The 24792-nt window shown below is 38.6% G+C and overlaps 2 protein-coding genes and 1 pseudogene across 2 annotated transcripts; 1 reads left to right on the plus strand and 2 right to left on the minus strand.

Moving 5' to 3' along the window:
• Window positions 1-6342: 6342 nt before the first annotated feature.
• On the minus strand, window positions 6343-7290 carry LOC140779164 (uncharacterized). The gene is made up of 2 exons (XM_073124147.1): window positions 7179-7290; window positions 6343-6806 (listed from the first exon to the last, which is right to left on the minus strand). The coding sequence occupies exons 1-2, from the start codon at window positions 7273-7275 to the stop codon at window positions 6508-6510; spliced, it is 396 nt and encodes a 131-aa protein (XP_072980248.1). The 5' UTR covers window positions 7276-7290; the 3' UTR covers window positions 6343-6507.
• A 2285-nt stretch (window positions 7291-9575) lies between these two features.
• On the plus strand, window positions 9576-12420 carry LOC140779085 (putative disease resistance protein At1g50180; annotated as a pseudogene).
• Window positions 12421-13210: 790 nt separating this feature from the next.
• Window positions 13211-24109, minus strand: LOC140777984 (E3 ubiquitin-protein ligase UPL5). Its single transcript, XM_073122458.1, has 3 exons — window positions 22214-24109; window positions 14684-15273; window positions 13211-13507 (listed from the first exon to the last, which is right to left on the minus strand). Exons 1-3 carry the CDS (start codon window positions 23898-23900, stop codon window positions 13244-13246), a joined length of 2541 nt encoding a protein of 846 aa, XP_072978559.1. The 5' UTR covers window positions 23901-24109; the 3' UTR covers window positions 13211-13243.
• Window positions 24110-24792: the final 683 nt, after the last annotated feature.

A 24792-nucleotide genomic window follows, 5' to 3' on the forward strand; every position in this document is an offset into this window, starting at 1 on the left:
GAACACCATGTTTATGTGTAAAACCCTTCTCAAAGGGAAAACTCACGGAGCATGAATTTGAATCCACTATCAAGAGAATTGGTACAAAGAAGATCACCACAACAAGTCTCTTAAAGTCACAAGAATGCCATCCACAAGAAACCAATAACCCTAGCTTCAAGTTAACAAGTTTAGATAACACCTCCAATAGAGAGACTCAAACCTTCTTGAAGTAAGAAAACCCTTGTAGATGTGAAGAAGAAAATCCTTGTGCCTTTGATCCCAACCAAGAAATATTCTAGTTGCAAACCCTTGTTGTATGTAGAGAAAAACCTCCTTTTCTCTTGTCTTCTTTTTCACTAAGTGGCATGAGCAAAAAGTACACCTTAACAAAAGTCTCACTCAACTAATTATTGGCCAAGTGAGTCACCTCATGGGGCTAGCCCAAACCAACTTGGCTAAATAAACCCAACAATCTCCCCCTCTAGACCCATGAGGGGAGTCTTCATTCTCTTAGTGAATTTCATGCCAAATGCCAATACTCACCAAACATCAATATACACCAAGTCTCTACAAAGTTCTTGCTTCACCTTTGTAAGAGCTTTGGTCATCATATCCGATGGATTATAGTCCGTGGATATTTTCACAAGTCTCAACCATTGCTTCTCCAAAACATCCCGGATCCAATGGTAGCGGACATCAATATGTTTGGTTCTAGCATGATAAGTTGCATTTTTGCTAAAATCTATGACACTTTGACTATCACAATGGATTACATATCCATCTTGCTCCAAACCCAATTCTTGCAAAAAGTTCTTCAACCACAACATTTCTTTGCAAGCTTCGGTAGCGGCTATATATTCCGCTTCGGTGCTAGAAAGAGCAACACACTTTTGAAGCCTTGATTGCCATGATACGGCTCCCCCTCCAAAAGTAAATATATACCCCGAAGTAGACCGTCTAGTGTCGACATCACCGGCCATATCGGAATCCGTGTAGCCCACTAAGTGAGATTTTCCACCTCCAAAACATAGACATAAATTAGAAGTGCCTCTTAAATATCTCATCATCCACTTCACGGCTATCCAATGCTCTTTTCCCGGGTTAGAGAGAAATCTACTAATCATACCAACCGCATATGCTATATCCGGTCTTGTGCAAACCATTACATACATCAAACTTCCTACGGCGGAGGAGTAGGGAAAACTCTTCATTTCATTTTTCTCCTTCTCACTTGAAGGACATTGCTTTGAGCTCAATTTGAAATGACCCGCAAATGGTGTTCCAACCGGCTTGGCATTATTCATATTGAATCTCTTTAGAATTTGCTCAATATATTTCTTTTGTGATAGCCACAACTTCTTTGCTTTCCTATCACGTTTAATTTCCATGCCCAAAATTTTCTTTGCCGGTCCCAAATCCTTCATATCAAAAGATTTACCCAAATCTTTCTTCAATTTCTTGATCTTCTCTACATCCTTGCCAACTAGAAGCATATCATCTACATAGAGCAAAAGAATGATAAAATCACCATCCGCAAACCTCTTAACATAAACACAATGATCCGCATTTGTTCTTTTATATTTGTGGCTCATCATAAAACCATCAAATTTCTTATACCATTGCCGAGGTGCTTGCTTCAATCCATACAAACTCTTCTTTAGCTTGCAAACCAAGTTTTCTTTGCCCTTATGAACAAAACCTTGGGGTTGCTCCATGTAGATCTCCTCCTTCAAATCACCATGAAGGAAAGCGGTTTTGACATCTAATTGCTCCAATTCTAAGTCTAGACATGCAACAAGACTTAGAATAATCCGGATAGAAGACATTTTAACAACCGGTGAAAAGATTTCATCAAAGTCAATACCTTTCCGTTGCTCAAAGCCTTTAACAACTAGTCTTGCCTTGTACTTGACTTGATTATCACCTTCATTCTTCAATCGGAACACCCATTTATTCTTCAAAGCTTTTCGGCCCTTTGGTAGCTTCACCAAATCATATGTCTCATTTTTATGTAAAGAATCAATCTCCTCTTGCATAGCCTTTTGCCATTTGTCCTTTTGTTCATGCATATTTGCTTCTTGAAATGTTTCCGGCTCTCCAACATCATTAAGCATCACATACTCATTAGAAGAGTATTTTCTTGATGGTTGTGAGACCCTTATAGATCTTCTAACTTGCGGAACCGGTGGAGGTTGATCTTGAGAAGATTGCTCATGTATAGGTTCTCCTTGTTGGCTAGAATCTTCAAGAGGATTTTCACCAAACATTTCATGTTCATCTTCTTGAATATCTCCCCCTTCATCATGAATCACCGGAGGAGAAATAGGCCTCAAATCGACAAGTTCACCTTCACTAGCTTGTGGCTTCTCAACTTTGTCAACATCTTCAATAGTTTGGTCTTCAAAGAACACAACATCTCGGCTTCTAACTAACTTCTTAGTTTTTGGATCCCAAAGCCGATAACCAAACTCTTCACCTCCATAACCCAAGAAGATACATGGCCTTGACTTGTCATCAAGTTTACTTCTTTGACCTTTTGGAACATGAACAAAAGCTTTGCACCCAAATACCTTCAAGTGCTTGAAAGAGGCATCTTTACCGGTCCATACCTTCTCCGGATAATCACCATTCAAAGGCTTTGAAGGAGACCGGTTAATTAAATAGCATGCGGTCCGCATTGCCTCTCCCCAAAATGATCTTGATAATTTGGCATGTGACAACATACACCTCATTTTTTCACAAATAGTGCGATTGATCCGCTCCGCCACACCATTATGTTGAGGAGTATCGCTTTCCGTCTTCTCACATCGGATACCATGCTCCTTGCAATAGATTTCAAATGGACCTCTATATTCTCCACCATTATCCGTCCGAATACATTTCAAAGGCTTTCCGATTTCCCTTTCAACTTTTACATGAAAGTGCTTGAAAATGCCAAATACTTCATTCTTGTGCTTCATTGTATATGCCCACACCTTTCTAGAAGCATCATCTACAAAAGTGACAAAGTAAAATGCACCACCCATAGATTATTTTCTCATGGGTCCACATACATCAGAATGCACCAATTCCAATAAATCATGCTTTCTACTAGAAGTATGTGAAAATGAAATTCTACTTTGCTTTCCAATAATACAATGAGAACACCGGTTTAATGACATACATTTGACATTAGAAATGAGTGCTTTCTTTGCAAGTACTTGGAGACCTCGCTCGCTCATATGACCAAGCCGTTTATGCCATAGATCCATAGATGTCTCTTTCTCTATGGTATTAATTTGCCCATTGTACACCTTAGCTTGAGTCCGGTAAAGTGAGCAACATTTTCTCCCCCTTGCTAAGATAAGTGCACCTTTGAGTAGCTTCCAATTTCCATTAACAAACCGATTTTTAAAACCATCATCATCCAATTTGCCGGTGGAGATTAAATTCAAACGAAGATCCGGAATATGCCTTACATCCTTGAGTACTAGCTTATTGCCTAAACTAGTCTCAAGATGTATATCACCCAAGCCCACAATTTTTGCAACTCCATTATTACCCATCTTCACAAAACCAAAGTCTCCAGCCTTGTAAGAAGTGAAGAAATCCAACCTTGGGGTAGCATGACATGAGGCTCCACTATCAATAATCCAATCCAAGTCTTGGTTTGCAATGGCAACACAAGTTTCGTCACAAGCGGATAATATCATCAATTCTTCATCCGAAACCGCGGTGGTATCATTATCCTCTTGTTTGCTTTCACTTTTCTTCTCATTCTTCTTTCTTGGAAACTTGCAATCTCTCTTCATGTGGCCGGGTCTACCACAATTGTAACAATGTATACCTTTTCTTGACTTGGATCTACTTTTAGATTTATCACGATTGTGAGAAAAACGACTTTTGCTCCTCCCTCTATTTTCCGAAATAAGAACTTGTGAGTGTGAAGAATCTATATTCTTCTTTCTTGTTTCATTCTCAAGCAAACTAGCTTTCACCATGTTCATTGTCACTACTCCGTTCAATGCCATTGTTGTGAGAGTAACCACCAATGTTTCATAACTTTCCGGAAGAGAACTTAAGAGTAGAAGTGCTTGGAATTCATCATCCAATACCATCTTCATGGTTGCAAGCTCATTCACTAAACTTTGCATTTCATTCAAGTGATCCGCCATTGGTGTGCCCTCCTTGTACTTCAAATTAACAAACTTCTTAAAGACATAAAGTTTGTTATTTGCACTTTTCCTCTCATACAAGTCTTCTAGCTTCTTCCATAATGTGCTAGCCGATGTCTCATTCTCCACATGATGGTAGACATTATCTTCCAACCATTGCCGAATGAAACCAACACATTGCCGGTTCAAGAGCTTCCATTTATCTTCCGACATATCCTTTGGCTTAGCATCATCACCTTCCAATATAGCATGCATTTCTTTGCAATAAAGCAAGTCTAGCATCTTGCCCTTCCATGTCCTCCAATTGGCACCATTTAAGCTCATCATTCTACTTGTATTCACTTCCATAGCTCTCTAGGGAATTTTATCAAACACCTTATGTGCACCAACCAAGGCTCTGATACCACTTGTTGGAAAGGAGCTTTCTTTCCCACCCAAGAGATCTATGACAATGAAAGCTAAAATTGATGCCAATTAAGAAACATATGCAATTAACAACACCAAGCACCAAAGAAAGCTAGAACACCATGTTTATGTGTAAAACCCTTCTCAAAGGGAAAACTCACGGAGCATGAATTTGAATCCACTATCAAGAGAATTGGTACAAAGAAGATCACCACAACAAGTCTCTTAAAGTCACAAGAATGCCATCCACAAGAAACCAATAACCCTAGCTTCAAGTTAACAAGTTTAGATAACACCTCCAATAGAGAGACCCAAACCTTCTTGAAGTAAGAAAACCCTTGTAGATGTGAAGAAGAAAATCCTTGTGCCTTTGATCCCAACCAAGAAATCTTCTAGTTGCAAACCCTTGTTGTATGTAGAGAAAAACCTCCTTTTCTCTTGTCTTCTTTTTCACTAAGTGGCATGAGCAAAAAGTACACCTTAACAAAGGTCTCACTCAACTAATTATTGGCCAAGTGAGTCACCTCATGGGGCTAGCCCAAATCAACTTGGCTAAATAAACCCAACAAATACCAGCTTCTTTGGCATTCTTCTGTATCAAGTCAAGATAGCATAAACACGAACGTGATTCTTTTATTAGATGAGTTAGTGACAGTGTTGAATTATCGGTTGAGTCCATTTTTATTATTTCTATCTAAAACTTAAGTTTTTTAATTAATGAACCAATAACCTCTAGTTTTATCGATCTTTAAAACCTTGTAAGTGCTAAACTTTAAGGAAAGTGTTAGAACCCATGTCTTGGTTGAGAAGCGGTGATGACTGGGAAGTTAATAGAGAGTAGTTTTGATCGATCTCTTGCCCTATTTAATTAATTATATGCAAAGGAGCGGAAAAGAATGATGGGCAAATGCTGTACGTAACACTGGAAGACTGTCCTCATGCAATTAAGTGGGGATTTGAATGAAGGGTGAACCCCACGAGATGTACAGTTGGGAGTTAGTACATCAATCTCTCCGTTAATGTTACGTATAATATAATGTATTTTATTAGTCGATAAGTATTATAACATGTGATACGGCAGGACTGTGTTTGATGGATGGACAGTCTACATGTATTAATTAATTCTTTTATTTTTATGGGATCCAACTACACGTATATAATGGGATAGTACTGCTGCTACTGGCACTGATACTGCTACGTTAGCTATATTTGAATAAGAAAGATCATCAGATAAATAAAAAAGAAGAAAAAGAGATGAAAATGACATATACTTGTGTGAAAAATCCTCCAATAATTATGAAAAACCAGAAGAAAGAATGGAAATTTAGGCTCTGTTTTGGTTCGTGAGAGACAGAACCGACCTGATTAATTAATAGGTACACGATTGCAATGAGTCGTAGATCTACCCAAATCTTAGTTGATAGATTACGAACTGGGCAATGAAATTAAATGGATTGCGGAAAGAGCTTGTTAACTCACTATTAAGCGACACTAGATAACTAACTAATAGGTAATATTAAGATGAACAATTTTCAGAGGTATCTAATTACAAAAGCCAATTCCTTTTCAAAAACTATTCTTTAAGGACATTAATTGATGGCTACATACGATCGTAAAGAGGTTCGTGGAACTTAAATCTTACCATAATGTACATTTCTTGAATATATATATATAATTCCGTTTAATGACTAGTGTTGGAGCTTGCTGTTCATTCAATTAAAGCCTAATGTAGTAAGCTAATTAAGCGAAGTATATAACTAAAAACTTGAACAGAATTTCCCAGCTGGTACACTGAAAGATTTGTTAACTAAGTGAAACACATTTTATTATCATCAAAGATAGATAGGAAGCATAAGATATGGAAGGATATATGTATATATATTTATATATATATCCTCCCTTTAAACACACATCGTTTCACTCTTCAGACAACTTCGACCGCAATACAGCATTCAAATTCTTCTGATCAGTTCTGCACCTGATCCGGTAAATATTCGCGGTCGGGGATCTCGTCGGGGTGCACGCAGCACCGGCATCCACCGGAGTAACCGCGGCGGCAGCACCCCCAGCGACAATATCCGCCACCACCATGGTAGCCACCGCCGGGATATCCACCCCCACCATGGTAGCCACCACCAGGGTATCCGCCGCCGCCATGGTAGCCACCGCCAGGGTATCCGCCGCCGCCGTGGTAGCCTCCACCAGGATATCCACCACCGCCCCTTCCATAGTCTTGCAAACCAGCATCGTTTGCTTTCTTCTCGTCTGAATGGACCATGCAATTGTCATTATACGTTACATGCATATGTGTGTGTGTGTGTGTGTGTGTGTATTTGGACGAAGTATATATGCTGTGCAACTTAATATATATATAAGGGTTTCTTTGATTGGTGCATATGAGAGACTTGTTAATAAACTAACAATTAAGTTCTATACACATCATTCATTGTCTCTCTCTAAAAATGTATATTCTCTGGTTCGATGTGAATAACTTTAAGTTATGAGTGTTTTTTAATAACTCTGGTTTCATATTATCGCATTTTCTATAGACTATTTTTTTCATTGGTTAAGGATTATGCATGCATGAATCAAACACTAAAAATATGCATATGTTAATAATTGGAATTGAGCACTCACGTGTTTCCTCCGCGAGCTCACGAGCTGCCACCTCAGAGGAGACGAGGAGAGAAGCCGCCAAGAGAAGACCAAACACAAGCAAAGCCTTAGAAGCCATGTCTTAATTTCTAAGTTGATGGGAGCTCTACTTTGGTCTCTTGCTCCATTTATAGGCTACTGAGGGCGATCTGGAACGATAAGAGCAATCCGCATGCAATTAAGAGTGTTGTGAAAGGCACGTGATACAGTTGGGAAGTGGTCTGCTCATAAATGTTGCATGTTGCATCTGATCCCGAGGAGGCGAGACTGAAGATTTTTATTTTTTTTTATAGCTCATGAACTCGTAGGTTAGATAAACTTTTTTTTTTTTTAGTAGTTCAAGAACTCATAGGTTAGATATATCAATCGACTATCGTAGAGTTTATAGTTATCCTTCCTAAGACTCAAAAAGTAATACGATCAACTTTAATTTTAAATAATTATTATAAATAAAATTATTTGGTAGCCTAATTCAATGCTCTGTTGATGAGCAATTTAACAATATGATGGCTTAGAGCGTCTCAGCAGTATTTAGTTCGAAGCAATAGTTTGACGTTAAACACGATTTGAAATTTAGACCATATGGCTTAGTATAAATTGACTAAAGTTTGGTGATACCTAAGTGTATTTGTATCTATGAAAGGTTAGTCATTTATCTAGCCTATATTTAGTCTTCAGGCTCTTAAATAATAATAAAAAATATTGTAGATAAGTTATGAACAGGACAAAGACTGATTTAGACCTCAAAGTAAATCACAGATGGGTTAGTTATCTCATCAGGCTACTGTATAAAGTTGCAACACTATTAAACTAGACTTTTAAGTTAAATGCCATCGAACCCATATTCTAAGTTGCTGCATCACCAAGCTGATCTTTCAGGCTACCGCACTGTCGAGTTACAAAGCTCGATCTAAATCGCTTAACCAAGATAAGCCACTAAAACCAACTATATAAACACAAATAGCATTGTTATTATTTTTTATTTCTTCTCTACTGCTCATGTTAAGGCTCAACCCTGATCTACTGCCCATGCTATTGCTCAACTGGATCAAGAGGAAGATGCACGAATTAGGATATACACATCCATCCATCCCAAAGTCGGCAGACTATCACCTGCAAGCATGATCATGGTAATTTGCTACGGTCGGGGAGGTGGTTGGCAGACGTCGATTGGCCTGTGGCTTAGAAGTCTGCGCTGATTTCCAGCGACTGTGGCTAAATTTATTATCCAACCGCTTAGTCGCCGACGACTTCAGACCAGAGTTCACACCATACACACCACAGTACATCTTGGTCCAGCCTTAAATAAATAAAATTATGTAGACATCTCCTACGTGGCAGTGAGATCGATGGGTGCAGTAGCTGAACAAAAAAAAAAAAAGAAAGAAAACTTTCCTACGGCACTTTTAATTACATTACGAAGGATATGTAATTAAATAATGTCCAATCCAAATAATGCTATCTAGCCTTGGCTATAAGTTGGTGTAAACTATATAAGATTAAGTGCTTAAATTTATAATATATAAAGATAAGTTAAAATTGAGCTAAACTATAGGACAGTAAAATATAATTTATTCTTAATATTATACTAAAGTGAGGATGGGATGCTTTTTTTCAAAGCCCCAAGGAAAGCAAGGTAGCCGTTTCTCCATCAAGCAATATATGAAGAGAAGAACAAATGCGAGTATAATCTTTATTCTTTCTTTGGAGACCGTCAAAGAAAAGTATTATGTACTTAACACGGCGGGTAAAATGATTCTTCTCACTATGTCATCTGTTATATAAGAAAAATATTAATTACAATAATTTAGTCACTTATTTCATCTCTAGTGTTTTAAAAGTTCATAAAATCAAAGTCTGGCTAAATTGATTCAAACGCACAAATTGAAAATTTGAGTTCAAATGTCATTTATCCTACAAGCTAATTATACCTAGACATTTTCTGAAGTATAACTTATAAACTCTCTTAATTATTTAACTTTTTATAACACTTTGACTTCGTGATGCATTTAATCAAATTTCCTTCGAAATTTAGAGAGCAAAATGCAATTGTGGAATTATTAAAGTAAAATGCTGGTAGTGTCTTTAATCAATTTCCTTCCAAATTATGCTGAGCCAGATCATGAAACAAAGTTAAGTTAAGCATCTTTTAAAGTAGTTATTGTCTTATATTCTGATGAAACCCACAAGTAACGCAAACGGGACGTCACTGACTGCTAAGAAAGGTACTACGTACGTAGGTCTTAGATTCCACCTCTCTCTAACGATGTTTTATATAATGGAGAAGGTGGTACCCGCTTTGAGTTATCGAGCTATCTCCTCTTATTATCTTTGTTGTTAGAGAGATTAAGATTGATTATTAGCTGAGAGAGTGATCAAATGGCCGAGTCTGCTATTTCTTCTGTGCTGCAGACGATCGCCAACCTCGCCGTCCAAGAAGCTGTGATGTTATCCAGCGTTCGTGCACAAGTGCAGTCCATGAAAGAAGAGCTAGAAATGATGAGAGCCTTTCTCAAGGATGCGGATGTAAAATGGAGGAATGGACAAGAAACGGCGAAAACGATGGTCAACCAGATACGAAAAGTAGCATACAAAGCCGAGGACATCATCGATTTCGCCGGCTACATAACCACGAGGAGGAGGCTAAAGAGAGGCTTCATTGGTGCCATGTCAAGGTATGCACGTACCCCAGCTTATTTGATAAATCTGCATAAGATTGGCCAGGATCTAAAAGATATTAGAAGCAAGATACGTGAGAAAAAAGATACAGGAGAGAGATATAGTTTCAATCCTCTATCTAGTCACGTAAATAAGAAGAATCCGATACGGATTTCTCTTTCTACTGATGATGATATAGATCTGATCTGCTTTGACGACAAACGAAAGGAAATAGTAGAACAACTGTTGGACCCAAAGAATCCGTTCCTCACTGTCATCTCCATAGCCGGGATGGGTGGACTAGGAAAGTCAACAATTGCTAGAAAGGCTTTTGATACCCCTGAAGTTAAAAGACATTTTAATACCTTCGCTTGGTTAACCATTTCTCAGAAGTATGATGTCCTGAATCTACTAAAACAAATCTCCAAGCAAATAAATTTTGAAACTACAGAAAATATGGAAGAGGAAAGATTGGGGGAAGAAATAGGTAAGTTCCTAAAAGGGAAAAGATATTTGATTGTGCTAGACGATATGTGGACAACCGACGCATGGGACAAAATTAATGGTCACATCAAAATCTTCCCCGAGGACAAGAATGGGAGTAGAATCATATTGACTACTCGTAACTTACAAGTTGCAAATCACCCAGAATTGAAGATCCTCCTCCATAAGCCAGAAATTTTAGATGATGAAAAGAGCTGGGAGCATCTTCGCAGCAAGGCCTTCCCATCATATAACAGCAATCACAAGAAAGAAAAGATTGATGTGCTAGAGGGCTTAGGGAGGAAGCTCATAAAGAGATGCAATGGCTTGCCTCTTGCTCTTGTGGTTTTAGGGGGATATCTATCAAAGAACCTTGACATCGAAACGTGGTCAAGAATGGTCGATGATAGGGAATGGGGAGATATGAGGGATGACAATAACATAGAGAACATATTGGCCCTCAGTTATCACGACTTGCCGGACGAGTATTCCAAGTCCTTTTTTCTCTATATGGCATCCTTCCCGGAGGACAAGGTTATCTCGGTACCGCAGCTCTCTAACATGTGGATCGCCGAGGGTTTTGTGCCGACGGGGGAGAGGCAGGAAGAGGTCGTCGACGGACACATGAAGGAGCTGGCTCAGAGGTGCATAGTTCAAGTTGTTAAGAAGAGCAAGACCGATGGTCGGATCAAAGATGTTCGCATCCACGACTCGCTACGTGAATGGGGGGGTGAAAGAAGGCAGGAAGGATGGGTTCCTCAAAGTCTGCAACAGCCGTGCAGATCTCGAGGCATCTCCGGGTGAGGGTGAAATGGTACCTTACCGCTTTGCTCTTTATGATGCCCCGGACTCCACCGGCGGCGATGAGTTTAGCGCGTCCTCGCCGAATCCGCCACGCACTCTCCTGAGCTTCAACTTGATGTCATCTAGTGTGCCGCCAGTTCAACGTTGGAATTCCTTGCGAGTGCTTTATCTGGAAAGCAATGGCACTGTGATCTTCCCCAAGGAAATCGGAAAATTGATTTATCTAAGATATCTAGGAATCAAAGGATCGAAGGCTGGTGCGAAATTCCCCTCGTCGATCAGCCGTCTTCTGAACTTGCAAACTCTTCAAGTGGAAGCAGAAAGCATATACCTTCACAGTTCCTTTTTGGTCATCCCGATGCTGAGGCATGTGCGAATCATCACTTGGGATCCCTTCCTTACATTGTTTGATGGGAATATACCAATGGCTTGCCAACGAAGCAACCTGCGAACTTTGTACCTAAAATCGCGGAGGATGTCCGATGAAATATTTCCGGAAGGAGCGGTCAAATGGCTGGGACGATTGTCCCAACTCGTCAGCCTCTGCCTCTACAACATCGGTGGTATTCCTGTGAAGGTCCTCACTGTATTTCAAGAACAGCGCAACCTTCGCGTGCTGAAATTGGGTGGGAGGTTGACGGAGACGGCGACGCTCATCGATCGACTCCCCGACAGCAGCTTTTTCCCCCCGAACCTCCGCAAGCTCATGTTGAAGTGGAGTGGTTTGACAAAAGACCCAATGTTAATACTAGAGAAGTTTCCAAACCTCGTGGTGCTTGAATTGGACGCCGGCTCGTACGAGGGGAGGAGCATGTACTGCTCTTCCGAAGGGTTCCCACAACTGCAGTACCTCACCTTACGCTCTCTTCACAACCTTGAGGAATTGAAGTTGGAGGCTGGGGCGATGCCGAGACTAACCCACCTCACTCTGGAAAGGTGCGATGCTATGCTGAAGCTGTTTGTGGAGGAAGGACTGCGACATTTGACGCATCTTCAGGAGCTACAATTAATTGGCATGCCCTCCTCGGCGACGTCCGCTGACAGTTTGAAGAAACTTCAAGACAAGGAATGCAAGGTGACCATCCAAAATTGACCTGCCCAGTTGATATGGCCATCCAATAATACTGAAACCTCTTAAATTTTTTTTTTCTTCATAGAAATTACAGGGTAATAAAAAAAAAACTAGTGTCGGGATCGACTCCAGCAAAAACCCTGTACAAAAACTGTCCTAGAAGATTACCCTTCCTTATGTACATGTGAAAAAATAAATATTGTGACAGAGAGAAACACATGCTTTATTAATGTTCATGAATTTGTTTCTTAACAGCTAAGGAATGTCTTCTTCTGCCTTTTAATACTGATCAGCACTTCTGAGTGGCTTTTAGAATTGTTCTTGTTAAACAGGGAGGAAATTAATTCCATCTAGCTCTGGTTAGATTACCACCGGATATGAAATTTCAACAATCAAAACTGAATGAGCCTGTCATATGACAATTTGACTCGTTTAGGAATTCAACGCAAGCTCTCAAAAATAGGAAATATAAAGGACATTCGGATTACAAAAGCTTTAACTGCATATAGTAATTACTGACAAAATCACTTGTTTAGGCAAGCTGTGAGGACGTGCAAGTACACTATCCTCCAACAATCAAAGAAGAGTTTTCAAAACTTAGCTTCCCATGCATAGAAAAGTTGAGCATCATGTTAGTTTGGTTAGGGAAAAGAGAAAAGAAATGAAAGTCGGTCTCATAGCAAATAAGCTCTTATAACCCAACAATGAACTAAAAGGACAAAAGAATGCTCAGCAAGATAAAGTGAAGAAACAAAGAAAGCATTCCCAATTTGCATTTGACGCCCCTGAAAATACTATCACTGTCAAGATGTCAAGCTGGCAAAATAACAGAGAAAAGAGGAAAAATAAAAATAGAATCTCTATTTCAAATTCCCCGCAGCGGATCAAACCCTGCATTTTATACATATATATACAGATTAAGCAAAATAAACCTTAATCCTAGAATTGCATAATTTGATTGCCCTAAGATATATACAAATATACGCCCCCCCCACCCCCCCCCCTTCAACTTTTCTAATATAGGCTGTTACTACCATATACCAAAGGTGCAGCTCACATGTTCCTGTGTGATCATCTGTAGCCGGCTCCGCATCATGGACATGGACAGATAAGGCGGAAGACAGAGGCGGTAAAAGCATGTATGAGATGTAGGCAGGTGGTCATGAGATTCTGAAGTCCTATATATGTACAATTTCGAAGCCAAGCCACAAAAACCATCAACGGGCAAGTATTTCACAGAAGTCCAGAAGAAAAGAAGCACTCTCTGCTGTTCAGCAGGCATGCGCTCTACGATCTGCCAAAAGCCCAAAAAGAGTACTGCATAAGCCTAATTGGAAAAATCAGCATGGCAATGTTATCCAAATTCACTAATGCTGCTATAATTGTGTCAGCACAAAAAGGTGACCGGTGGTCACATAATAGGGAGTAATAGTCTGTGGACTTTTGTTCTAGAGAGTTATGTGATCACAGGGTTGATCTCGTCAAACTATTCCAAGTCTCCAAGCATGGTTCACCTCAAACAGAAAATAAATAAGTTATATCTTGATTAGGAAATCTTAGAAGTGTATGTTTTAGTGATGAAAAATCCATGTTTTTCTTAATTTGGAATTACATCATTGATTTTCTTTCTTGTTTCTTCCCAGCCTACTTATTTTCCTTCTTTCTAGAGACTTTCAGCTATAGATTCTATAGGACAACCTTTCGACTCAATATTTTGATCCTTAGATTTAACATAATCATTGACCTCAAATAGATGGACTCTAGAATAATAATGGAAGAAAAAGTGGATAAGGTACCAAACAAAAACACACACAAACACACAAAAGGAATGAAGTGACCAACAGCCCTATACTTGGTGATCCAATTTCAAGTTACAAGACTCCAACCTAATATACATACATATATATATATACCTAGATGATCCTTGAAATGGTCTTGATGATCCCAGTTGCCTCTCAATTCTACAGATAGAGCGTGCAGGTGCATGGGCTTTTCAATTTTACATATAAACAAGGTAACTATATTCTAATAATCCAGAAGCAAAAGGTCAAATCTAAAAGGCAAAAAACAACAATGCTAAAGAATTCTCTACAATATGCCTGCAATTTTTTTCACTATGTGGAATCATAATATAACTTCAACGAGAAAAAAAGAGACAAGATATGATGAATAATAAGAAATGAAAGAATTATCAGGAAAAGGCATCAGTTACTTGAAAGTAAATATGCTAAATGAAGAGTCGTCAGAACATCAACCTAGCAGAGTTTGATAATTTGATAAAAGAACTAATAATGATTCTATTTAATTTTTGCATGATTTCTTGATGTGGAAGATAAAATAACAAAAACATATTGCCAGTACTGAGAGGTAGTTTAAGGGGATAACAAATTTAGATTAGCAGCAGTTATAAATCTACAAAGATGCTGATACAGTATATAACGTACTTAGTCTAAAGTACTACTGTATATACCTTCCAAAACCAGGAGATCTGGCGGTCTTTCATCTTGTAGCCATTGTATTCAGTATGTGCTTTCCACTCCCTAACATTGATAACACCATCACTACCGCCTAGCATTCGATCAAAATCTTCAGGGTCAAGACTCTGAAAGAAAAACTTCTGGAGTTTTGAATTAGCAAGTATATCGCTAAATCCTTGAGCAAAATGAGAAACTTGCTTGGAAACAGAATTTACAAAGCAATTCTGAATTAGAAGGTTGATATATTCCTCTCTATTCTTGCTATTTACTACAATATCCTTTCCTCCAGGACAGAGTTCAATAATCTTGCGAGTGCCTAGTTCTTCAATTTCTCTGACAAATGTTAGTCCTAATGCATCTAAATCCAGAAGCTCAGCGTCCATCTCTAGTATTTTTTTGCAGCTTGTATATAAGCATGGATCTGCGTCCTTAACATCTTCCAAAGTTATACTTTTCCCAGCTAGCTGCAAGAAGAATATGCGGTCAAATGCAATGCCCACTTGCACTTTATGCATCAATGCTAATGCTATCACTCGGCCAGAAAAAATGAAGTACTTCAGGTGCAAGGGATCCACAGCAGATGCTGCAATATACATAAACGAGTATGAGTGAGAAGATAAATATGCATTTCATACAATAAAAATCAAGTTCTTGAGGCAAAAAGGACCTTACAAGAATTGGTCAACAATCCTAGATGAAGTACTATTGCATGTCTTGCAAACAGAAAAATGGGCAAACTGACAAGACACATGCACCGCAAGTACTTTTGCTGGCTCTAATTCAGACCTTGTAAAATAAAAGCTGCAGTAACAAGGAGTTCTGAAGAGAGGAACTGTAACACTTGTGTACTTGTCCTGAAACCTCTTCAACCTTGCCATCTCTTCTAATGCTCCTATTATGTTAATTTCACCTTCTGATCCATTTACATTGTGCTCACTTTGTAATGTAACAAAAGATTTCTATGAAACTATTCTGAAAGTGCAGTTTCACCGTCAAACTATAGTTGAATGATCAACTTATAGATAAGGAAGTTATTCGCTCTGGGAAAGGAGGGGGGTTCTATCAAAGATTAGGTCAACAACCAGCTACTTTTGTACCTAATGCATGTGCTTATCACAAGTTTGAGTGTTTGACCATTAAAATGCTTTTTTTACCATGGTAGTTATTGGCAAAGCCTTAGGCAGTGCTAGTAGTCAGACATTCATGCAAGTGGTACCAAATAGGAAGTAGATCTATTTGACAGTTTTGCCTGCACAAAACTATTGGCAGTGTCTGCAATCTGTGATATTATAGAATTATATGTCAATGAAAGACCAGGAGACAAGTGATTTGATGTCTTCTTGTTGTTTCTACACCGCCAAAATTAGTAAACAGAGAATATGAATATTCAAAATTATTGGCAATAATTAATGAGTTTTTTTTTTTTGGCAGAAGAATATGCATGCTTTGATTTTAACTTGCATTCTTTAATTCTCTTTAACTTTCCATGTACACTAGCTAGACATATAAATCATTACTACTAAATTGGCTATTTGAAGAGGGCTGTTATTGCTTCTCTCCTATTTCCTTCTTTCCCCCTAAATTTCAAAATACGCCACAAATACAAAGTGATGAGAATCAATCACCAAAATCTCAACATCACCAAATTAATTAAAATCCCAAAATAAATAAAACCAGAGGATACAACAAGTACAGAGAGATGAGCATCATTTTACCTCTAATTTTCATTAAAAGAGATTTCCTAATGATGTTCTAACTTCATTGTCATTCATTTATTAGCAACCAGCAGCCAAGGGAATCATGCAGCTTGTTCCACTGTAGCAAGGTGTGTTGCACTAATCGATTAGGAAAAGAAAGTCACCAGTTTACCAAGATTCCAAAACACCTTTCGTTCATTTGCTCAACCCATTTTCTCATCGCAGAAGGTGATGTGTTTCACTTCATAAACTGTCATCCTGGTAATGTGTTTTCTGCATCTAAGTTTCATAGGAACACCTAAATATCCGATAATAAGTTGATTTAAAACAACAGAGAAGGATTGTTGTGCTAGTGGCCCTATTGTGTCACTTGCACAACCTTGGCATGCCCTTAATTAGAAATTTAAGACTTTTCAGAGCTTACAATAGGATTTAATAGCTAAATGGAAGCCTTTTAGCCTGTGTCGCTTGCACAACCTTGGCATGCCCTTAAATAGATATTTAAGACTTTTCAGAGCTTAAAATAGGATTTAACAGCTAAATGAAAGTCTTTTAGCCTTACATATTGATGTAATATATCCAATTTTGTGTAGAAATAGGAATATGAGTCTTTGTCAATATATAAAAGTGCCATGAAGTGAAAAGTTATATATATTTTTAAATCAAAATAGGGGACAAAATTGTTCGAATTCGAATTTGGTCAATACCTAGAAGGGTAGGATAACCACTAATTTTGTGTTTACAACTGCAATTTCAACCAATAAATTATAATTTATGATTGGAAACAACCTATATAGAGTAGCAATGTATTGAAAAGCGGAAAAGGCGGCTGCCATGGCGGAGCGGTGCACCAGCCGCCCCGCCACTCATCCAGGCGCTGGTAGAAGGCGGTCTGCCGCATTGGCGGGCCGCCTGAGCGCTAAAAAGCGCTAGCAGGCCGCGTGGGCCGATAAGGCGAGCCGGCGCTTCGGCCCGCCAAACCGGCCTTATCGGGTTTAGCGGTAGTGGATCGGATTATCCAATATCCACTGAAAAAAACTAACCAAACCATTAACCATTAATATTTCTTCTCTCTCTCTCTCGCTGCGCCCTCTCTCTCTCACTAAAATCCCTAAATCCCTAATCTCTCTCTCGCCACGCCATCTCTCTCTCGCTGCCCCCTCTCTCTCTCGCTACGCCCTCTCTCTCTCTCACTGCGCCCTCTCTCTCACTGCGCCGGCTCTCGCTACGCCGGCTCTTGCTGCGCCTGCAATCGCTGCAGAGGTATGAGCCCCTCTCTCTCACTCTCTCCTCTCTCACTCACTCCTCTCACACATTTTCCCTGTCTCTCACACCGAAGTATTTAAATTTTTTTTTAATTTTCAATTCTGTCTAAAGTAGTTAAATCTTGACACTGTTAGTTACTTAGTGATTATCTGATAATAATGATAATATGTTCGTTAATTAGTTAATGATGGTTAATAACTTAATTCAGAAATTAATTTAGTAATTATCTGATAATATGTTTTTTAGTTTTTCTTAGTTTCAGTGTTTCTTATTACTTAATTCCTCTAGTTAATTTAGAAATTAATTGAAGTGGTTATCTGCTATTCTGCTAATCTGTTGAATACTTGAAATGTTAATTAGTAATCTGTTAATGATTGTTAATTACTTAATTCATAAATTAATTTAGTAACTATCTGATAAGTAATAATATGTTTTTCAATTTTTCTCTATGTCTTATTACTTAGTTCTTCATTTCTTAATTCGGTCTCTAAGTCTGTTAATTAATGGTCATAAGTGATAATCTATCTCTAATTCTGTTAATTAAGATTTAAGATTGTTAATTATTTGATTCAGAAATTAATTTCAGTAATTGTCCGATAATATGTTTTCTCTGTTTCTTATTTCTTAATTCTTCTAATTAATTCAGAAATTAAGATTATAGATTAAGATTTAATAGTGAGTTAACTTTTAGTGTTAATCTGTTTCTAACATTTCTTTTGAATTAGTGAATTACTGGATTAAGTTATTAAGTATTAACTAGAGAGTAAATTAGTAATCAATAATTAGTAAATAACTAAATATCTTACTATCTGTTTTATTGGAGAAGGTAAAACAGTAATTAATTACTATTTTTAAGTCTAAAATGTGAATTATGAATTATCAATCATATTTGTTTTTTACCCAATTTCATTACAGAATACAGGTAGTCAAATATGACCACTAATTCCTCTCAAACACCGTCTGTGGTTGGGTCAACTTCATCTGAATTTTTTGTGCCTGTTGGCTCCAATGATCCAGGGTGGCAATATGGATACCTTCCAAATAAAATCGATGCCAACACGGTGAAATATAGATTTTGTGGGAAGGTTACTAAGGGAGGAATTAGTAGATTCAAGAAGCATATTGCTCATGTTAGAGGTGATGTTGCGCCTTGTCCAAAAGCTACAGATGAGGCAAAAAAAGTTATTAAAGAGCATATAGAGGGGAACAAAAGGAGAAAGGAGGATAAATCAAAAGAGGAAGTAGAATTGAGAGCAAAAGTAAATATATTTGGAGAAAAGGAAGATCCAGAAATTTTAGAAGTTGGAAATAAAAGGTCAAGAAGTAGATGTCCTTTAGACAAATACTCATCTATTGATCCAGAAGTTTCAATTAGAGAGCGGGGCAAGATGGTACAGACAAGTATAAAAGATACTTTTGCAAAAGAACAAAGAGATAGAGTGCTAATGTACTTAATTCATTGGGTTTATAAGTGTAGCATTCCCTTTAATGCTGTTACTGATAAATCATTTCATGTTTTGATGGAAGCAGTTGGTCAGTATGGTCCGGAGTTCAAGCCGACAACTATGCATGAGTTACGTGAGCCACTTTTGAAGAAGCAAGTGGCTAAAACAAATGATGATTTGGAGAACCATAGAGCTGCATGGAAGAAAAATGGCTGCTCCATTTTAACTGATGCTTGGACAGATCGAAAAGGAAGAAGCATTATGAATTTATGTGTCAATTATGAGCCGGAGGTTAGTTTTCTACGTTCAGTTGATTGTTCTAAAGATTCACATACAAGTGAATACATTTACATTATTGTTGTTGAGGATATCAAGGAAGTGGGAGAGGAAAATGTACTTCAAGTTGTGACTGATAATGCTGCTGCTAATTTAGCAGCTACACGATTGCTAAAGCAAAATTATCCTCGTATATATTGGACATCTTGTGCTGCCCACTGTATAGATTTGATGTTAGAGATGATATCAAAGGAAGGAAGGATTAAGGGTTCAATTGAACGTGGAAGGAAAATCACTCTGTTCATTTATGGACATCACAAAACATTGAGTTTGATGCGTCAGTTTACACAAAAAAAGGAGATCGTGAGACCCGGGGTTACAAGATTTGCCACTTCATTTCTCACATTACAGAGTCTTTTAGAGAAGAAAGAAAAATTAAGGCTTCTGTTTACTTCCGATGAATTTTTAAGTTGCAAATGATTAAAAACTACTAAAGGAAAGAGGGTTTATTCTACTATCCTCAATAACGAATTTTGGAGGCAAGTGTCATTAGCAGTTAAAGTATTCACTCCGTTGGTGAAGTTGCTACGAGTTGTTGATGGTGAAAGAAAGCCACCAATGGAATTCATATATAGTGGATTGAAAGATGTCAAGAAAAAAATAAAGAATATTTTCAATAATAATGAGACATCTTCCAAGCCCTTTTTAGATGCAATTGATCACTACACAAATGGAAAGCTTGATACACATCTCCACGCTGCTGCATATTACTTAAATCCATACTATTTTTATAGAGATTTGGATGAGATGGAGACTGACTTTAATGTAATGAATGGTGTTCTTAGTTGTATTGAGAACTTTTATCCAGATCAAGCCATTTAAGTTTACATTTCAAATGTAGAGATGAAAGCATATAAGGATGCCACTGGGATATTTGAGAGACCACTAGCAAGATTAACAAGAGAAGTTAACAATGATGAATTCAACCCAGATAATAATTATTAATTAGCATATGTTGTAAAAGTGTAAACTATGTCTTTTACAGTTTTATTCTTTGTATGTTACTAAGTTACTTTTTAATTTTTATGGTTATAGCTCATTGGTGGAGTGTATATGGAGTCGGCGCCCCCTACTTGAAATGTATGACGGTTAAGATTCTTAATTTAACATGTAGCTCCTCAGGATGTGAAAGAAATTGGAGCTCCTTTGAATGGGTAATATATCATTAATCATTGTATTGACTAAGCTAAATTGATGAATTTTATTATCAAATTGATTTAGTCTTTGATTTGATGATTTCAGATTCATTCAAAGAAGAGAAATAGATTGGAAGTGAAGAAACTAAATGATCTTGTTTATATACAATTTAATGCAAGAATGAAGGATCGAAAGATAGCGAAAGAGAAGGATCCAATCGTTTCAAAAGAAAGAAATAATGCAAGAGAATGGTTGGATAATGATCATGTAGAGCAAAAGGTCTTTCCAGATGAAGGGTTAACTTGGGAGATGGTGACAGAAGCATCAGGAGCCGAAGAATATTTAAGATCAAGGAGAAGCACTAGATCTACTCAAGCTACTACTAGTAGCACTCCTTCCACTTCTCTAGATGAGCAATTAATTGAGTCGGATGAAAAAACAGATGATGAGGATGATGATGAGCTAGAATTTGATGATAATTCCGATGATAATCTTTTGGTAGATGAAGTTCCTCCTATAGATTGTGAAGAAGATTAGAAGATGGCCTTTATGTTATAATTGTGAACTTGTTATGAACTTGATAATTTTAAATTTTTTATTATATGTTATTTGTTATGGACCTTATGATTTTGATATGTTTTATCATATTATTTGTTATGACTTATGATTGTGAACTTGTTGCTAGGAACTTATGGTTGTGATAATTTTGAATCTTTGATTATGTATTTATGTTATTATAGTTGTAAATTGTGATTATGTTATTGTGGTTGTGAATTGTGATTATGTTATAATGATTGTGAATTATGATTATGTATATTATATATGTTTATTTATTTATTTATAATTTTTTTATATTAAAAATGCTAGACTGCCTTGTCGCCCGCTTTCCGCTTAGGCGCTAGGTGGTGGGGTGACCGCCCACCATCCGCGGCCGCCTTTTAAAACATTGTAGAGTAGATATACTTGGATTCCAGACCAAGTAGACTCCAATTCTATGATTATCCTACTTTCTACAATTTTGAAATTAGGGTAGAAAGTCGGGAAAATCCTAATTTGTATTCGCTGGTGCAATGTCAACCTATAATTGCATTTGGGTTAAGGCCAAACTCTACATAGTAGATATACTTAGTTCACAACAGTCAAACTCCGATTTCATGGTTTCCCTAATTTTCCTTATTATTTTCTTGTTTAAGCTCAATACATCGTGACATAGGGAGTATCTTTGGCACATCCCTGTGCCACATGTCCATACTCCATCAGCATAGTACATGTCGGTCAGCATATGAGGTGTGCCTAACGGCATGACAATCCTTGATTAAAAACATTTAAACCAACACAAGATTTTGAGTTTCTCAGCTTTACTCCAGTTAAATGTGCACCAAGTGTCATAGATATGTCTAGAGCAACACGACAAGAACAGTAAAGCACCTGCCTCTATAACCAAGAAATCCTGCATCTTGCACTGACGATTCAACACCAGTTTCTAGGCTAAAACTACCATAATCTACAATGATCAATCAATCCTAACAGAAGTGATAAATTCGCAAAATAACACCCGGAAATTTGAAGTTCGCCAGAAAATGTAATCAAACAAAAGCGAGGAAATTTAAAATAACAAATTTTAAGTAATCATGCAACTTACCAGGATTTGGAAAGAACCTATGTTGATCATTTGCACATGGCAAGAAGAGCACATTTTGTGGGCTGAAGATAGCACGGCATACCAAACAGAACCACTCCCTCAAAACACCAGGGCCTGTAGCTTCCTCGTTTTTGAACTCCATGAAAAGTCCACCGTGCAGTGCACTAGCATCAGCCTGGGTAATATACTCAAACGACTCCTCCAAAAGCTGCGACCTGTCAATTAGCATTTCATGCAGATCATGAAAGTCATCCTTTCCTTCTGGGAACATCATCAAAACCAAATTCCGCCTTGCGTCAAAGTCTAAAAGGTCCTTATGCTTCAGAAGCCAGTGCAGACTATCGTTCCTCTTTGCACGTCTAATAAGAGTGTTTAAAGAAAGCTGCCTAGCAAGCAGAACAGAATGAAGTGACCGGTCGGCATCCTCATAAATATCTGAGAACCAATTGAGCTCCGTCAAAACAACAAGAATATGCGACCACCCTGCCCAACGAGACTCACTCTGGACCAGTCCTTTCTGCTTCAACAGGTCCAAGTCCAGCTTCTTCAAGCGATCGTCTACCTTCTGCAAAAGCTCTGTATACACCGCATAGATCGAGCAAATCCAATTGTCGTTCTGATGACGCGAGCCATTGTATAATAGCTTAGGGACCGGACATGCCCCAGACATCCAATCCTGGACTGCCCGACGTAAAGCAAGCAAGAAGCTCGAGAACTCGCTGAGATCCCTTGCTGAAACTGACACGGTGTCTGAAGATAATCCTGCCATCACTATCTCAGCCATTTCTCTAGCAAAAGGTAGTAATTGTGGTATCACATTCTTCGGCCACCTCAATGGTCCAACCCATCTCCAGTCTGGCGATTCCAGCAGCGATGCCAACGCGCTTCGGCATGACACATAAAGCTGATCCTTCTTACCGACAGTCCACGCGAGCAACTTGCAGAACTCGAGCAGAATAGGCATGCACTTCACCTGAACATCTTTAGGCAAATATTCGGCATTTGAGATCATGAAGTGGCGAACGGCCCTCTCCGCAGTATCACGATACAAGGCCTCCCTAGAGAGGTACAATCTGACGAGCGCCAGAGGTGCCCCAGCGAGAACGAAGACCTCAAGGTGGTCTGACACGAGGTCGATACTCTCGTGAGAGGCCGAGCTCGATACGGTAATGGAGTTGACAAGGAATTCTTTAACAAGGCCGTCGACGTTGAATACCCCCTTGATGGGGGGAGAGGGCTCCCTGACGAGGGAGGAGACGGCGAAGATGATGTCGTTGACGAGCTGCCACGCACGGGGGTGCTTGGTGCTGCGGAGGCGACCGGTCAGGTAGAGCACGGAATCCTTCTGCACGGAACAATCGGCGAGGGTGGAGTCGTCCGCGAGCTGGCGGCCGCGGAAGATGAGACGCAGCTCGCAGGCGGCGATGCCGGTGATTGACTCCACGTGCCCGATGATGGACCCGACAGTATCATCCGGGTGGGCGTGGATGACTAGGGTTTTAGAGGTGGTTCGGATGAAGAAGTGAAGGGTGGGATCCGACGGGGAGGAGATCGGGATCGGGGAAGCGATCATGTCGGATATGAGCGAAGGGGCATAATCATCAAGCTTGCGCTTGGAGGGGAGGAGGTGTTTGTGGTCGAGGTGGTGGTGGAGGCGGGCGATCGCGGCGGAGAGGGATACGGACATGGAAACTGGCGGCGAAGAAACCCTAGGTCGTCCGCATGAGAGGGAGAAGGATCGGAGGTAAACGGCGCGGACGATGAGGGATATTTTGGAAATTTCACTCCCTCCGGCAGCGGTGGCGAAGGATGCGAAAAGAGGGAAGAAGGCGGGGAAGGGCGTGGGGGTGTGAGGTGGGGTGGGGTGGGGTGGGGTGGGGGAGAAGGTGAAGTTTCGAAAGGCAGGCGTCGGCGTGTGACATCAGGTCGCGTGTTTGCGTTAAATTTTTTTTCTTTTTTCTTTTTCCTCTCTCCAAGTGCGTGCTTCGCACGTGAGATGAAGTACGCATATCTCACTGCCGGTCACGTGAGATGAGCGTGATGACGGGTTGGGGAAAGAAAGAAAATTTACATCCTATACCATATATTCGTTAGTAGGGTAAATGTTCATCACTTGAGACTTGAGAGGGATCTAACTATATAAGATCCTCAGAGATATAATAGAAATACAAAAAAAAAATTAAAAAGTATTACCTGTTTAATAGATAATTATTTATTTTTAAAATATATTAGCCTGAACGTTATTTTTTGATAACTATATTATCTTAATAATTTATTAAAATAAAAGACATAATATTTGTTAATTGAGAGATATATAATATCATAATAAGATTATTAATATATTTCTATAATTAAGTTGATGAAGGTTTAATTAAATTCTATTGCTTTAATTATTTTTAATTATTTACATATATCTTTTGTTAGTTAAGATTGATTTAAACTAAAATTTGATAACATAGAGATAAAAAATTAAATTTAAATTAAAGCCTTATCTTCTATAAAAGTGAAATAACCAAATTTAAGTTTTCTAGTATTACATAATATCTCCTATAATTAAGGCATAATTATATCTAAGAAAA

This window comes from Typha angustifolia, chromosome 15 (genome assembly GCF_048772165.1).
Source record: "Typha angustifolia cultivar Huaian chromosome 15, ASM4877216v1, whole genome shotgun sequence".
NCBI classification, from domain to species: Eukaryota; Viridiplantae; Streptophyta; class Magnoliopsida; order Poales; family Typhaceae; genus Typha; species Typha angustifolia.